The following is a 16,715-nucleotide window of genomic DNA, read 5'->3' on the forward strand; positions in this document are numbered from 1 at the left end:
TCCTAGTTATTACTAAACCAAGAATTGCCTGAAATGTAATTCGTTTCACAACTGCGATATTTTCTAAAATAATTGTAGGGAAGGAAATCTATTGATAAATCAGGTACTTAGTTGTATTTCAAAGAGAATTCGAAACTTCAAGATCTTCTAGGATATACTAATTGCTATGCGTTGCCTTATCATTGTCAAAATAAATGTAAAAGGGAATTCATTTAAGAGACGAGGATAACATTTCAAAACCAGGTCAAATTACGCTTCGACTATAAAAGAGATATGCAGAGTCATCTTTGATGTGAAGAAGAGGCTTTCTATCCAGGTAAGACACTGGTTTTCTTGTGTGTATCACTTTGTGTTTTACATTGCATTTATGAGCGACGAGAGATAAGTTTACCAACTTGAAAGAGGGATACAATTTCATCGAAAACCATTGTTTTTTTCCCTCAGGCCAAGGAATCACATATCGACGCTTCACTGTTTTTTTATTTTTCTCTCCCTGTTACTCGCTAATTTCCCTTTCTACCTTTCACTCTATCTTCGTTTCTCTCTCTGCGTGTCCTTTTCTCTCTTCCTTCCCTCTCATTTTGTGTACCTAACTCTCTGTCTGATTCTCTTTCTTTCTCTCTCTCTCTCTCTTTGTATCTACTTTCCCTCTCTGTCTCTCTCTCTCCCCTTCTCATCTTATGTACATGATTCTCTTTCTTTCCTTCTTGCTCTCACCCACCTTCCTTTCGCACAAATGTTTTTCTCACTCTGTCGCTCTCTCTCTCTTTATCTCTGAGCTGCCTCTGTTTCGTAAAGTCTGTTTTTCCTGTCAATACATCTCATTCTTGGGCTGTCTCTTTTTGGCAGATTTAACAGGGAGACAGGGTCGACTCATGGATTTGTTTTTGTGTGTAGGAAGTTATGTACCGAGGAAAGTTTTTGAAAAAGGGGCCCTCCCTTTTTGGACAACAATAGAGCAACCTTGCGTTCTGACGTCACCGGAGAATGCTTTTATTGTTAGTCTAAATGCCTAATTTGTTAGCTAGGTTTACTTCTCTTAGCATAAATAATACATTTTTAGTGTATTTGTGACGTTCCTTTCTGGTGTTCGACACTGGATCACTACGTCACGGTAGCTACCCAATCTCCCTGTGCGGCGGAGTTATGAGACTCTCCTTAATGTTATGCTACACTGAGCATTCTCAGGACGTAACGATTTGAAAAAGAAATACCTTCTTGCCATTTTACAAATTTAGTAACACATTTTATCTTTAAACAATCACTGCAAAATAACAACAATATTCACAAACGCAATCACATTTCAATTAAGCTGTGGCTTTTCCTTTATAACAGTGTTTTTCACAAAATTAACATCATCTAACGCAACTCAACTTCTTCTTCTTCTTTTTAACTGTCCCTGTTAGCATTATCTTGTCGACTTTGGACATCGTTATTGTTTTGTATTTGTTTTAATGTTTTCTTCTAAAATTGATAGTTAGTCTCACAAATTAATCAGAATCACAAATATAAAACGACTATTATGAATAATTCACTTTTTTGTCCTTTTGCTGTTTCTTATTTTTTTTTAATATATATATATATATGTATATATAAAAATCACTTTATATTTCGAGTCTACATTTCCGAGAATATGCATACAGCATCCATATTAATGAAGGGGATAAATCTGTGAGAATGGATGAGAGTGATATTGGAAATGGAATTTTTAAACGTTGTAAACCTTTGTAGAGTGTGATTTGTTGATCTGAAAAAATTGGGCATTCTAGAAATAAATGTTGATCATCAGTATTATTATTGCCACATTTACAATTTTCTTGAGTTTTAATATTTATTTTTGTTAAATGTGCTGGTGTACGTACATGTCCTGTTCTTAATCTATTAATAAAAACTATGACTTGCCGTGGGAGTGTGTATGAAATGAACCAAGGGACCTTACATTTAAATTCTGCGATCCATCTATATGTGCTGCCCACCAACTTAAATTGATCCTTGCACCATTCGTTCCATTGTTCCATAATTTTGATTTTCACTCGTGGTAATAAATCAGTATATATTAACCTATTGAAACTTATGAGTTGTAAATCTCTGGCCTGTTTAGCATATAAGTTCCTACGTTAATATTATGTGCTTTAACATAACTGAATTGTATGTCAATGTTCCTTTTGCAAGCAAATTGAATTTTTTTTGAATAATTAAAATAATAAAATATGACTGATGACATAATTTGGGATAGGATGTAGATAATGCTTGAAGAACACTCAGAGAATCTGTAAGGAGAAGATTTTTTTTTAAATCTACAGCAATTCCACATGGTAAGGCTTTGTATAGAGCGTAACTTTCCGCAGTAAAAATAGATGAATCTATAGGTAATCTAAATTGTTGACAAATATTTTTCTCTGGGATGTAATAGGCACATCCTACACCATTGTTATTCTTAGAACCATCGATGTAAATCATTACATGAATTGGCCATTTTTCTCTGTACAATGCATGTAAACCTAGATCTCTGAAGTGAATTGAACATTGAGTATATAATGGAATATCTAGTTGATAAATCAAGGGATGTAAGAGAGTGAAAGTATTAGATCGAACTCAACTTACTTTTTCTTCTTTTCACGCACTGTTGTCTCTGCAACGGAATCAATAAAAGATTGGACAGCTCTACAAATTGTTATAAACCGGAAATGACTTCCGCTTCCGATATTGCGTGTAACAAATATACAGCAAAAATTACAAATGTTAATCAACGCAAACAACAGTATTGAAACTAACAAATAAATCAAACAGATTTCTGTGAAATTAACAGAGAAGAAATAAAATATTACATATGGCCAAAATAAACAAGGCGTATCATATTTATGCTAATAGAACCAAAACTTAACAGACCTAACCTAACAGCGTAGTCATTCCTCGTCTGACGTCAGAACGCTGGGTTGCTCTAGTGTTGTGCGATAAGGGAGACCCTAGCTGATCTAACCCTGACAGCACTCTACTGTCATCAGAAGCGGCCCAGGGAGGGGCAACTCGAGCGCTCGCTATAGTGTAGCCACAAGCAAAGAAACCTGCGCAGACCTGCGACTCCTGTGCATCGCACTCCCGCGAGGAGGGGACGGGGAGATTGAACTATGCTTTCTTATGGCCCGAGCTGAACGGAAGAAAGGAAAGCTGCGCGGGAACTTTTCGTCCAAGGTTTATTTCCTTGTGGTCGCTCTATAGTGGGCCTGCGTCATATAAAAATAATTCTTTGTGTGGGGTTTATACGAGTTTATAGGATAGTGTTGCTTCCAATTAAGCAACTAATCTGCTTTTTCCTGACCTCATGCATTGATTTGACATAATTAAAAATATCCAAAATTACTAAAATCACACTCTAAACTAAAAACTACATACTGTTCAAATATTTAAATTAGAAATAGTTAATATGCACCATTCGATTAATTACAGAGTGAAACCTCTATAGTGATTAATTTGAAGAATTTCCTGTATGGAGTAAACTTTAATGTTAAGCAGTCGAACATAACGGATGGAGCTTTAAAATGCAGAAATCCCGGTGTTGTGGTTTTAATGTTACAAGCCATCAAATTTTGGTTGGGCGACTCTTGAAACATTCTGTATAAACACTTTCTTTTGCATGAACTTCTTAGTTAACCTATAAAGTTTCGTACTATTTGCGTAAATGAGCCTTTTCACTCGCAGGTGTTGCTGATTTCTGTGTTGGAGACATGACGGAAATTGTGCAATCCATCGCCCTTCACACGGGACACAAGATGCCAATTATTGGACTAGGAACGTTTAATGTAAGTCATGCATTGTCTTGTGTTTCACTCGCTCTCGGCCCCTGATTTTCGCTTATAAAAATCAAACTATTGGTCATAATGTAATGCAATTTGCTACGGACATACCTTGATGTACGAGCATGGTGACGTCACAGCGAGTATTGGAAGTGGTCGCCAACACATGAGGAGTCACAGAGTCAATTTCCAACCGAATCCTGTCTTTCAGATCCATGATGTTTTTGCAATCTGTTTTTCACTTCCTGCACCGTTGCTTCTGGCAGTTTTGGAGTTTTGGACGTCCTCCTTCATGCGAATCTAACAATGTTCCCGTTGTTTCAAGTTTCTTCACCAAATATTGAAAGGGAGACATTGCAGGCGATTTCCGGACCCCAAACTGTACAATAAATTGTGGCTGGCATGCCTTTATGAACTCAGTTTTCCAGTACGTGCGAACGATAAACACACGCTGTTCCACTGAGTACCGACTCATGCTGAACTGTTTTGCTACTGTACTGTAATCACGAACCACTGATTTTAAGCACGAACTTTCAGCCAAACAAACACGAACCACTATCAGGTGTGGTCGTAGGCAGGAAATTTTTCGGGGGGGGGGGTTCATTCATAATTGTTGTCATGGGCGTCGCCAAAAATTTGAATAATAGAAGTAATAACAATAATTATATAATAACAATTAAAATATCAAAATTCCAAAATAATAATAAAAATAATAATTATAGTAATAATTATTATTTTTTAAAACTTAGCCTTGTGTATGTATTGTAACCGCAATCGCGAAGGTATCGCGCTACAAAACCGGCGATCCGAGGTTTGAACTCCTATCAAGGGGGATTTTCAATTTTATCGGACAGGGAATTTAAAAGTTGGAAAGGAATTTGGGAACAATCATAAGGGAATTTTCAGTCTGACCCAGTAATAATACTGGAAAGAGGACATCAGAAGTGGAATTGGAGGGGGTCGCGCGGGTGGGCTGCAATTCCGAGATAAAATACTATTTCGCTCAAGTTCCAGAATTCCAAAAGTATGAAAATTCTAGATGGATCGTTTCAACATTGTCTCCTTGTTGTATTTCTGTGAAACTTCGAATACATTTTTGAAAATGAGTTACAGATTTTGGTTTCGGGACTTCCATTAATCCAACATTTGAGAATTTTCGTGGGGGGGAGGGGGTTAGAACCTTAAACCCCCTAAATACGGCCATGTTATCATGTGCGTCGCAACAGCAGGGTCAAGAACTCAGACTGATAGCACACGTCCGTACGGTTGACATTTAACAAAATGTCACTTTTAATGCATCAATTAACACAGCTAAATGTGTAATTTCGTTATCTTTCAAATGATCTTGTCTGATTTTCCCAATAGATGCATTTTAGTGCATCACATAGAACATTATATGATAAAAATACCCTTTTGTACAATTCTATATGTGTATTTTGACACACGAAACACTGCATCAATTGCAGTTTAGCACATTAATGTGTTATTGGAGTCAAAATATATGTGTCAATTTACATGTTTTTTTGGTTCTGTATGTAGAAGGACTCGCTCCGCTCACAGTCCAGTCACGGTCAACTGGAAAAAAATGTCTCTCTTGTCTATGTCGCAGGTAGTAGATGACACTATGGAAAATGCCATGGAGTGTGCCTTGGAGCTTGGGTACCGGCATTTCGACACGGCATACTTCTATCGGAATGAGGGAATTATTGGAAACGTTCTCAAGCGATGGATGGACGAGGGAAAGGTCACGAGGGAGGAGCTGTTCATTGTAACAAAGGTGAGGAATGCACACACGTTTACATCCCTTTCATTCCCTAAGATAGGCTGTTGTTGGCATGCACTTATTTAACTTCTCCCTCCTACCTCTTTAACTTGATCGCGGTGACGTTGATGATCGATGATTAGATTAAATAATTGAAAGATGAAAATTAGACACTCTAGTTTTGGGTGAGACTCGAACCTATGCTCAAGTGTTCAGCTTTGTACGAATGTGTTATCTGAAGGAAGTCTATGATCTGGGTGGTGAAACCGGAGACGCTGGCAGGTTGAATTCGCTGATCTCTTCAAATTATGCATTTATCACATCACACATACTGTATATGCTGCTTATATTATCTCATAATTTCGTAAGTTTTGTAAGAGATATTCACACTCCATAGGACGGACTCTGCGTAGTCTGTCCGCATTTTACTAGAGATGTGGTCGCTTTCCAACAGAAATATAAAATGTCGATGGCAACCAAGAATTTTGTGTAGCGTGGTTGCATACACACAGCGTACAAAAATGCTAATTTTGAGGATTCGTAACATCAGAACAAGCTAAACACCATTAGCTTGTTCGCCTGTATGTTCTCTATACGCTGAGAGAGTTTAGCTTTGATTTACGTGACGAAATCCTACACATACACACGCACACACACATGTATGTATGTATACAGGGTGATTCAGAATTCCTATTACACACTTCTAGGGGTTGTAGAGGGGACTTAGTAGAAAAAAGTTTTGATAAGGATCCCATGTCCGGAAACGTACCGTTTTGGTACTACACAGATGACAAGATCACAGAATTTCACATCTCCCGCTTCACGGTAGGCAACCCACATTGACGGAGGACGATGTCTTCAGTCACCTGGTGTCATGTGTGCTGCTTCCAACGTCCTCTGTTTACAATCCGGTGTGCTTAGACCTTCACGTTAGTTGCTATTCAGTCGTTGCGGAAGACAGTACAATATGATTGAATACACGTTTGCCGAGAACACGGACATGTTGTTCATTTACGGTGAAGCTGGACGTAATGGTAGAGCTGCGCAACGTCTGTATGCAGAGCGTTTTCCGCATCGTGTCACTCCATCACATTCCATTTTTGCCAGATTAGATAATGATGGAGATGTGAAATTATGTGATCTTGTCATCTGTGTAGTACCAAAACGGTACGTTTCGGGACATGGGTTCCTTATTAAAACTTGATCTACTAAGTCCCCTCTACAACCCCTAGAAGTGTGTAATAGGAATTCTGAATCACCCTGTATAACATAAGTTATGTATAAATAATGTGTATGTGAAAGGATACTTACAAAGAACACCAATACCTAGGCCGGCAATCGAACTCAGGAACTTTGGTGACGAGATCGAAAGCTGAACACTTAACGAGCTTGGCCACCGAACTTGTGGAACATTCCCTCCCCCATTCTAGCTTTGCTTATGACTAGGGAACGGAACTTTATGTGCTAAAAAACTCAGAAATATTTATTTTTTATGTGTCATAAATGTTGAAAATATGTGATAAAAACAGGAAAATATGTGACAAAAATAAAAACATTTGGTAACAAAAACAAACTATAACATGCATTTTAAACACCTGAAATTAGTTTCTAAATGATTACCTCTTAGCGAGCTATTTTTTGGAAGAGTTGCAGTGGATCACCATAGTTTTTTCCAAATTCTCCATTCTAAATCTGTGACGATTATCTCTAAAAAGCATCTTATATTGTGAGAAAGATCGCTCCACGTCACAAGAAACAATTCTTGCATATTTGAATCACGAAATGTCACTAACGCTTAAGTTTTCCATAGCTTCGTCTTCCTCTACTTCACTTTCCAAAACACATGCAATTTGGCACAAAGTTTGAAAACCTTGGTTTTTCCCCAAAAATTCTGTACATTTAGACATTTAGATCCAGTGAGTTCTTGCAGTTTCGTTTCTACTATACGGACTTTACCAATGGAAGCTGCCAAAGTGTTCGCGGACGATTCAAGCTTTCATATGGAATTAGAGAGAATGGACAGGTTTTGTTGAGATGTATGCCAATTCGACTTTTAAGGAGGGCTCCATCAACAGTTCTTGCAGAATTCTTCTTTGTGGAGATCATTTACAACAGATACAATTTTTTCAAAGTTCTGGGCATAACATCTGCATTCAACCAAGTGCCCCATCGCGTAACTACAGGTGTAGGGGGAAGAGGAACCTCAGAACATTTTTGTTTAAAAATGTCTATTCTTCTAGGCGACTTCATAAAAACTTTCTTCCCATTTGAAACCAGTTTATCGACATTGGGATAAAGAGCTCTTATCTTTTCACATATTCTATGCAACGCATGCGCCACACATTTAACGTGCACCATTTTGGGGTAGCTAACGGCAAGGCCTTCTGCAGCTTTTTTCATGTAAGCTGCAGCATCTGTCACGAGGAGAAGAACATTGTCAAATTTTATGCCTTCCGGCCACAATAGCTGCATTGCTTCATTAAAAAGCCTTGCTATCGTTACGTGTAGCCAGCCCCAGCTACTTACAGCTATTTTCTCCCAATAGGATCCTAGGCGAGGTGCCAGAAGTCTGCCAGCGAGGGTGTTCAAAGACAAAACAAACCTAGCACTCTCGATATGAAAGAGGTGCAGAGTATAAACATTTTTCCTTCGAAGATTTCGAGGTAGATGAAGTCAATGAGCGATTTTATGTATTTAAAATGAAAATACGCAAAATATGTATTTACATACGGAAAACTGGAAAATATGTGTTTTTATGTAAAATAAAATTTGCTGTGTTGACATATAAGGCTATGATCAGAATTTTGGCAAAAATGAGGGTCTGTATCTTATCGCAGAAAAAACATTTATTTACCTAAAGTTCCTTTCCCTACTTATGACGCTCGCTCTATTGTTAAAATATCGTAACAAATCCCCGCCTTTGTCTATATCATGTACAGGAATGTTTGATTTTTGTATTCCCTTACCTATTGTTTTAGATGAATGTATCTACAACTATGAACCAAACTGTACATCCAACATTTATTCCGTTGCTATTTCAGCTTCCTGTAGTTGGCTGCCGTGCAGCCAGTGTTGAGAAGTATCTCACTCGTTCACTGGAGGCCTTGCAACTGGACTATGTCGACCTCTACCTGATTCATTATCCAGTCCCACTGCAAGAGACAGATGACGACAACCTCTATCCACTGAATGATGATGGATCGACGAAGATTGATCTTGAGGCGGACCATGTCTCTCTTTGGCGGGTAAATTTCCTCTTAGACATAAGCGTCACTATTTTTAATTTGCTTATCATACAATATCTCCAGAAATACAAAAATCCGCATTACAAGGTGCGTCTGAAAAGTTCGGTGAATGATCCCATATTTGAAAAACCGTGCTGGTTAGGATGACGCGCCCGCTCATGCGCATTGAGAGACATGTCAACAAGCGGCCCCTATCGTGCAAATCACCGAAGTGAAGCAGTGGTGCACGCTGCGACCAAGCTAACGGAGTGAGTGTGCGAACTCGTGTCATTGCAACATGGAGCGCAAAATGGAGCAACGCGTTAACATGAAGTTTTGCTTCAAATTGGGGAAAATGGCGACGGAGACTCGTGGAATGTTAGTGCAAGTGTACGGTGTTCAAGCAGTGAGTAAAAAGTGTGTGTTTGAGTGGTTTAAACGCTTTAGAGACGGAAAGGAAGGTGTCGAGGATGAGCCGCGTTCGGGTCGACCGTCAACAAGCACAATCCCAGACAACATCGAACGAGTGAGACGGATGCTTGCGGATGATCGGCGACTGTCGTTGAGAATGATCACAGAAGAGTTGCAGATAAGCAAATACAGTGTACGCACTATTGTTCACGAACATTTGAAAAAGCGAAAGATTTGTGCCCGGTTTGTACCACACACGCTGACAGACGAGCAGAAGCAAACTCGGATGGAAACGTTTGGAGATGTCATAGACATGTCTGACCGGAATCCGCAGTTTTTGGATACCATCGTTGCTGGAGATGAGACGTGGTGCTATCAATACGATCCGGAGACCAAGCGACAGTCAATGGCATGGTGTTCATCGTCTTCCCCGCTTCCCAAAAAAAGTCAGCTGACAAAATCCAAGATTAAGACGATGTTGTTCGCCTTTTTCAACAGCAAGAGCTGTTGCGGATATCCACCAACGCGTGAACCACGGTGCTTCGAGCGATTCCACACGAAGCGTTTGCTGCCAGTTTCCAACAGCTTTACAACCGATGTCAGACGTGTGTTGTAGCTAATGGTGATTTCTTTGAAGACCAGTAAAGGTATTTTGTTTGTAACTCTTGTTTCCTTTATTTTCTGAGACCATTCACCGAACTTTTCAGACGCACCTTGTAGATTGGAATCCTGAGGGAAACCGAAGACCTGAAAAAAAAAAAAAAACAATTGAAGAAGAAGCTTTAGAAATGGGAAAATCATGGAATGAAATTAAGAAGATGCCTGTCAACAGGACCAGATGGATAAGTTTCACAGATGTCCTATGTTCCAAAAGGAGCAACAGGAATTAAGTCAAGTCATACATTATGCAATCTTTTAAATCAGAATTTAAAGAAACTATTTAAATAACTTAATGACTTGTTTACGTACGCCACTGATCATTGTACGTACCCATCTGACGACGGGGTTTGTTTCCCGGTTGTACGCGGGTGGGCGAGGGAGTCGAAAAGATTTAAAAACTACAGTTGAAAGAATATAATTTTAGTCATGCTAAATATTATTTTATGACCACGTCACATCAAAAAGCATATAATTAATATTAATTTTAATCTTGAGAACATTTTGGAGTCCTCAACGATAGGCCATAGCCCATAGGAAATTGAACTTCCTTTGATCTCGTAGTTTTCTATTGGCATTCTATAGTAAGGTACACCGCTTCACTTAGGGCAGCTTTAAAATTTGTTATTTTGCGTCGCTTTTCTGCCACTTTGGCTAATAGCGACGATAAGGATTGGCGACGATATGATGAAGGAACACTCGCAAAGAACACCCATGCCCAGGACGGAATTCGAACCCAGGACCCCTGGCGTCGTAGCGCTCTGTGATAATCACAATGCCAACGAGGTTGGCGAGGATGGCTTGTCAAACGATTTTGGACAAACCGCTACTCAGCTCTTTGAAACCTTCTGTATTATTTTGTCAATACTTGGAATTATATCAAAAGGAGTGTTCAGTAGAAGCAGTGCTGTGGCTGCTCTTTATTTCTTCAGCCTGTTGAACTAGCTGGTTCAGACCAGCCAGCTATATGTAGTCTAGCTCGCTGGTCTTTTCTGAACAGCAGCTTGTCGCTCAGCACTCACCTGATCTGCTTCCTGCCGTGCGAGACGCTTGCAACAATCTACATCGGCCTCAGCAAGGGTCTTTTTACTAACTTATAAACGGTATTGCCTGTTTAAGAATGATCTTTTTACTAGCTTGTAAACAGTATAATTGCATAAGGCGACCGTTGAGAGGGGACCACGTGGGAACATACATTGTTGAGAGGAGACAGAAGCAAAAACGACTGCGAAATATGAAGATAGAGCGGAGATTTGTTCTATATTGTGAAGTTTTTACTTAGATCAATTATTATCTCGGAAGAGGGTGATCACCCGCTCCGTCCCCCTGGGTCAACTTCATGAATCCGTGGTTCGAAATAGATAGTTCTGTTTGTACATTTCTTATTTTACGTCGCATTTCCGCCTCTTGAGGCTAATCTCGGTGATGAGGATAAATGACGATTAGGGAACGTTGATAATTGGACACTCGTGCGTAGACTCGAACCCAGAAACTTTGGTGGCGAGATCGGATGCTGACCATTCAACGCGTTCGCTCACAGAGGCTTGTTCTTGTGCTTCTAATCTCTCTTTAAACACTATAACCTGTTTTCAATATCCGATTTGAGCATAAAGGGAGTAGTTTAATGAAGGGTATGGCGCCTCTAGTGTGTATGAGGCCTAATCTAACTTTTTAATCAGTGTTGCTAACCTAAACAACTATAGCTTTGAGGAAAAATCAGTGTTGCAAACCCAACCTAACTTTTTCAAAAAAGCCACAAGCTATAGGCTAGCCTATAGCGTGATACATCACACTCGTTGTCCCCCTCCTCCCCCTCTCCATCGACTTAGGTTAAGCTTGTCGCTTTTCAAAAATTTAGTTTGGGTTTGCAACACTGATTTTTTCCTCAAAGCTATAGTTAGGTTAGATTAGCAACACTGATTAAAAAGTAAGATTAAACCTCGTACGTACTAGAGGCGCCATACCCCTCATTAAACTACTAAGGGGACTATACATTAGCGTAATTTTTCTTTCGCAGGCGATGGAGACTCAGGTGTACGCCGGAAGAGCGCTGCACATCGGGATCTCCAACTTTAACGCCCGCCAGACGGAGAGGATCGTGAAGGCAGCTCGCATCCGTCCAGCGGTCAACCAGTTTGAATCCAACATCTACTTCCAGAATAAGGAACTGACGGCGTTCTGTAGGGGCATTGGCCTCCGCGTCACTGGTTACGCCCCCTTCGCCTGCCCTTCCATCAACGACTACAAGACCTCGATGGGGCTCGAAGTAAAGTGAGTACAATATTAGTTATCGTAGGTTAAGAGGAATTTCCCTCAGCTCAAGTTTTCTATTACGATTCCAATCTCTCCACCGGATATGGGAGATTTCAATTAGGACTAATGGGATTTCCAAAACGGTAGGATTTTTTTTTTCGAGGATCAATTACTTTTTCAGCGCATGACGAACATTAACCTCGGATGATGTAAATTCAGGGGCGGCGCCAAGGGAAGACCGGAGTGGACCAAGACTCACCTAAAATCGGCCTGGCCCTCCTTCCCTCTGACTAATGTAATTTCCACCTAAGTGTAAAAATAAGAATCTTTCATAATAAAGACCCTTGATTCAGATTAGAGAAATTGTCCTCAATTGTACTTTCTTCAGGAGATGAATGGTGTGAAGCGAGATTTGGATTTTACTACATCCCTCTTCTTGCAGGGAAGTTCAGGATTTTAGGGAGGACCCTGTGATCCAAGAAATAGCAGAACAACACGGAAAAACACCAGCCCAAGTGGTATTGCGATTCTTTATCCAGAAGGGTGTCATCATCATTCCAAAGAGCGCCAATCCAGACAGGATGAAAGAAAATATTGAGGTACGTACTTCCAAGGTCATGATGTTTCAGATATTTTCTGTGAACGTTTTGTGGATGACTAAAGGATTATTTTGGCGGCTGATTTGTACCATTGGATTAGCTGTAAGGCCCGCTATCGAGGGAAACATTTTCTTTAACATTCTCGCTAACGTAATGCTAAGAGCCGACACCTTGGCGGAGCGGTTAGCACAGCACCGCTAAAGGCGCTGGGTTCGAATCCCGGCCTGGGTTCGGCTATTCTTTGTGAGTGTTCCTTCATCAATTTATCATATGATCATCCATCCTCGTCTTCGCGATTAATCAAAAGTTGCAGAAAAGCGAAGTAAAATAAAACCAATCAATCAATAAATGCTAAGTAGATGCTTCCGAAAATCATATAGCAATTGTTTATAGCAGACAATACTTTACACAGAAAGAAGGTTTTCACGTAACATTCCGAGCATTTTTGTGAGGTGCGAAGCATGCAAAAACATTGAACAGAGCAGAAAAGGGACACCGAATTACAGGGATTTCATTTTTAATAACTAATAGATTTGAAGATTAAGGACTGTAATTTAGGAAGGAATGAGACAGACATTTACAATTCGAGACAAGACCAAGATACTGCCAAATTCCTACTTTACAGAACGGAGTTTTTCGTTAATTTAAAGGGCAACGATCTACATTGTGCTGACACATTAGTCCATTAAGAATCTATTCTTCCTTTGCAGGTTTTCGATTTCGAATTGACCTTAGAGCAGATGCGGTCACTTAGCGAGTTGGACAAAGGACCTAGCTCCAGAGTATACGGGGTATCAATATTTTTGGGGTAAGTACTTTGTGTTATTTCGTTCCCATTTGAAGGGTTAATGAACAACAGAACAATTTAAACGTTGATAGCTTGTGTAAATTGTCAATATTTGCTGCTTTCTTTCTCTTCATTTAGCCCTCTAAATATAAAATACGTCGCAATGATTTTCTTACTGGTTCTTTCTTTAGGGCAAGAGCGACAGACACGAGTACCCTAATCTCCTCATCTCCCACCGACCTTTCCGTGCGGTGAGCTGGGGAAAAAGTGGTCTGTGCGCTGGATAGTCGTGGGAGGAGAAAACTTAGCATTACTTACGTGATGGTGTAAAAACACATGAACGGGCAGAGGACATGGGAATCGGAAAATTCTTGTTTATCATATTTTTCAAACCTAGTGTCCAGCTTAATATAATCATCTTGAAAAATCACTTGCAATATGGGGAGAAATTCATCTTGTATAGTCGAGGTTATTTTTAGTAGCAGTGCCCATTCCGACTATATTGACATAACTGCACAACTGGTACGAAACTGGCACTCCTCGCATTAAGTAATTTACTTGTCACATATAATTTTACTACAGTCAACTCCCCATAACACGAATCCCTATGATTCACGTAACTGGTTCGCTATTTATCTGAAGTCTGTAGACTTGCGAGTTTATATTTTTCTTGCGTAAGAAACTAGGAGAAGGTACCGTAGCTCTACAGTGGATCCGACCAAAGAATGGACCTGGAAATTCTATTTTTATCTTTTCTGTCGAAAGCCAAGGAGGGTCACATGATCCGCTGAACCAATCGGCTTTGTCCAGTTGCCGTGGTGAGGGGAAATTCTCGTGGTATTCTGCGTTGCAACATTTTTCGTTTGGAGTCGTTTTCGAAACAGGTGGCACCCCCAACAAGGTCAAGCACGGCGAAGACTAATGGTTGTCGCAGCGCAGCAAGCGAATGGGTCTCAGATTCCTTGCCTCTTCCTGTAATGCGAGCGAAGAGGGCATGTTGACAGGAAGAGGTGTCGTGTATGACTGGACAAAAATCAGGCGTGTAGCAACCGGTAGCAACGGCGCTTTTTACCCCTTGAACTGGAGACGGATAGTCTGGGTTTCCTCAAGTCCATTCTTTGGCCGGGCAGACTTTAAATACTTATATTCATTCATCAAAGATGTTATTTTTACATTGTTTCACGCATTCAGGAACATAAATTAAGAGTATTTGAAAATAAAATCCTTAGAAAAATATTTTCGGCCTAAAAAGGATGAGGAGTCAGGTGAGTGGATACGCTTACATAATTTAGAAATGCATAATTTGTATTCATGTCCAGATATTATTAGAATAACTAAATCAAGAAGACGTAGGTGGACAGGCCATGAATGGGTGAGAAACGAAGTGTTTACCTGATTCTTGTTGGGAAACCCGATGGTAAGAGACCTGTAAGAAGGCCAAGACGAAGATGGAGAGATAACGTTGAGATGGACCTAAAGAAAATCGATAAGGATGGAAAAGATTTGATTGAACTTGCCCAGGATAGGGACAGATGGAAGGCTTGTGTTGCTGCAGCCATAATCCTTCGGGTTTAAGAAGGCTAGAGAGTTAGTTAGTTCACGCATACCGTATGCATCTAGCTGTGTATGGCAAAGTGGTAATTTACTTTTAAAATCAATTTTAAAAATACTGACTTCCAGTTGCAGTTATTTATTCAAAATATTTTTAGAAATAACTTGGTTACAGTAAAATCACTTTGATACTTACCTTTCATTGTTGCGACTTAAGGTTTACAAGCAGAAATAGGAAAGTGGCGTCAAATAACAATAGTACACAATTAGATTTGAATTAGGAGTGTAAGGGATGACCATCACTGAAGGCTTTCCAATGGCAAGATAGCTTTTAATTTTGCAAGCTAACAAGATGGTGGCGCTTGAATCTACACCCAGTAAAACGATCTGTGAATGTTTTGCGTCGTCCATATGTGTTTTTGATTCTTCCTGCATTCATCTTCTGACAATTCATCCTCATCTCGATTAGCCAAAAGTGGCAGAACAGCCTCGTAACATAAACGAAATCAGCAAATTAATGTCAAGAAATAGCTCCTCTGTTGGCTAATAATATTGTAAATTAAAATTCGAAATCGACATTCTTTGAATTTGGGTAAGGTATTATCTAAGAGTTTAATTTCGTATGAAATACTACGGCTTCTTTTTTTTTTCAGCAGAATAATTATATTCATTTATGCGTTCCAGAACTGATGTGCATCCGGAATATCCATTTGGCGATCTGTACTAATGGGTTTGGCAACTTCAGATGAAGAGAGAAGACTTGGATTAGCTGTTCTTAATTAATAGTCTATGTCAAGTAGCAAGGCTATCAATAAAACATGAAATGCGCTTGCAGGCCTCCTCACAGCATTAGAAACAAAGAAAAATGACACTGCCATCTGCATAAACTTGCAGTTAGCTATTGAAGTTATATGCATGCTGAAAATAGCTTAAGAATATACATTTGTATTCTGTGTCCACGCTCCAAGTGAATATACTTAAAAAGTGAACACCGATAATTGTGTACAGTTTGCAGTGGAGTGCCCAAGGTTTTTTTTTAACGAGAGGAGTTACGTATACTTGTTTGTAGTAGTCACCCCTAATTTTGTCATCTTTTTATGCCTTTGACGTTATTTTTTTTTAGAAATACTGGACCAAAAATGTGGGTATGACCTCCATTCCCCACCCTCCCTCGGACATGCCACTGTCCTGTCAGTTTGTCACTTCGAGCATTCAAAAGAATTAGCTTGTTTCAATATATGGAGAAGTCTTAAATCTCACACTCGTCGAAATTATGTCATAACATAAAGATTAAAAGCATTTATTAGGACGAAATTAGTGATCAATCTTATTTCATATTAACGCAGTGTGTGTAGTGTAAAAAAGTACTGTCTGGGTGGCTGAAGACAATAACATAATGTTTAATTTTCATTATTTCGAAATTTTCTGCTTGTCAGTGGAGTGTTCCCATATTCGTTAAAGGTTCTCCCCAATTGCGTAGTGTTAACCTTTGTAGCGCTGTGCTTAGCACAGTGCGCTTCCACGCCAAGGGTCCTTGGTTCGAATCCCGGGAAAGGAATGGATGCTTGAGTTTGTTCTTAATGAGAAAAATTGAGAATCGAATAATACTTGTGTCTTATTAGTTTATCTCTTGTAGAAAAAATAATGTTAACGTCTTCGCCTTGTAATCTAGGCTTG

General features: G+C 39.6%; 1 protein-coding gene across 1 annotated transcript; it reads left to right on the forward strand.

Moving 5' to 3' along the window:
* The first annotated feature begins 264 nt into the window (after positions 1–264).
* Positions 265–15,809, forward strand: LOC146000268 (1,5-anhydro-D-fructose reductase-like). The gene is made up of 8 exons (XM_083137732.1): positions 265–316; positions 3,700–3,800; positions 5,404–5,571; positions 8,598–8,801; positions 11,866–12,119; positions 12,544–12,700; positions 13,411–13,508; positions 15,723–15,809. The coding sequence occupies exons 2-8, from the start codon at positions 3,726–3,728 to the stop codon at positions 15,763–15,765; spliced, it is 999 nt and encodes a 332-aa protein (XP_082993858.1). The 5' UTR covers positions 265–316; positions 3,700–3,725; the 3' UTR covers positions 15,766–15,809.
* The last annotated feature ends 906 nt before the right edge of the window (positions 15,810–16,715 follow it).

This window comes from Lepisma saccharinum, chromosome 16, assembly GCF_977018435.1.
Source record: "Lepisma saccharinum chromosome 16, izLepSacc3.1, whole genome shotgun sequence".
NCBI lineage: Eukaryota > Metazoa > Arthropoda > Insecta > Zygentoma > Lepismatidae > Lepisma > Lepisma saccharinum.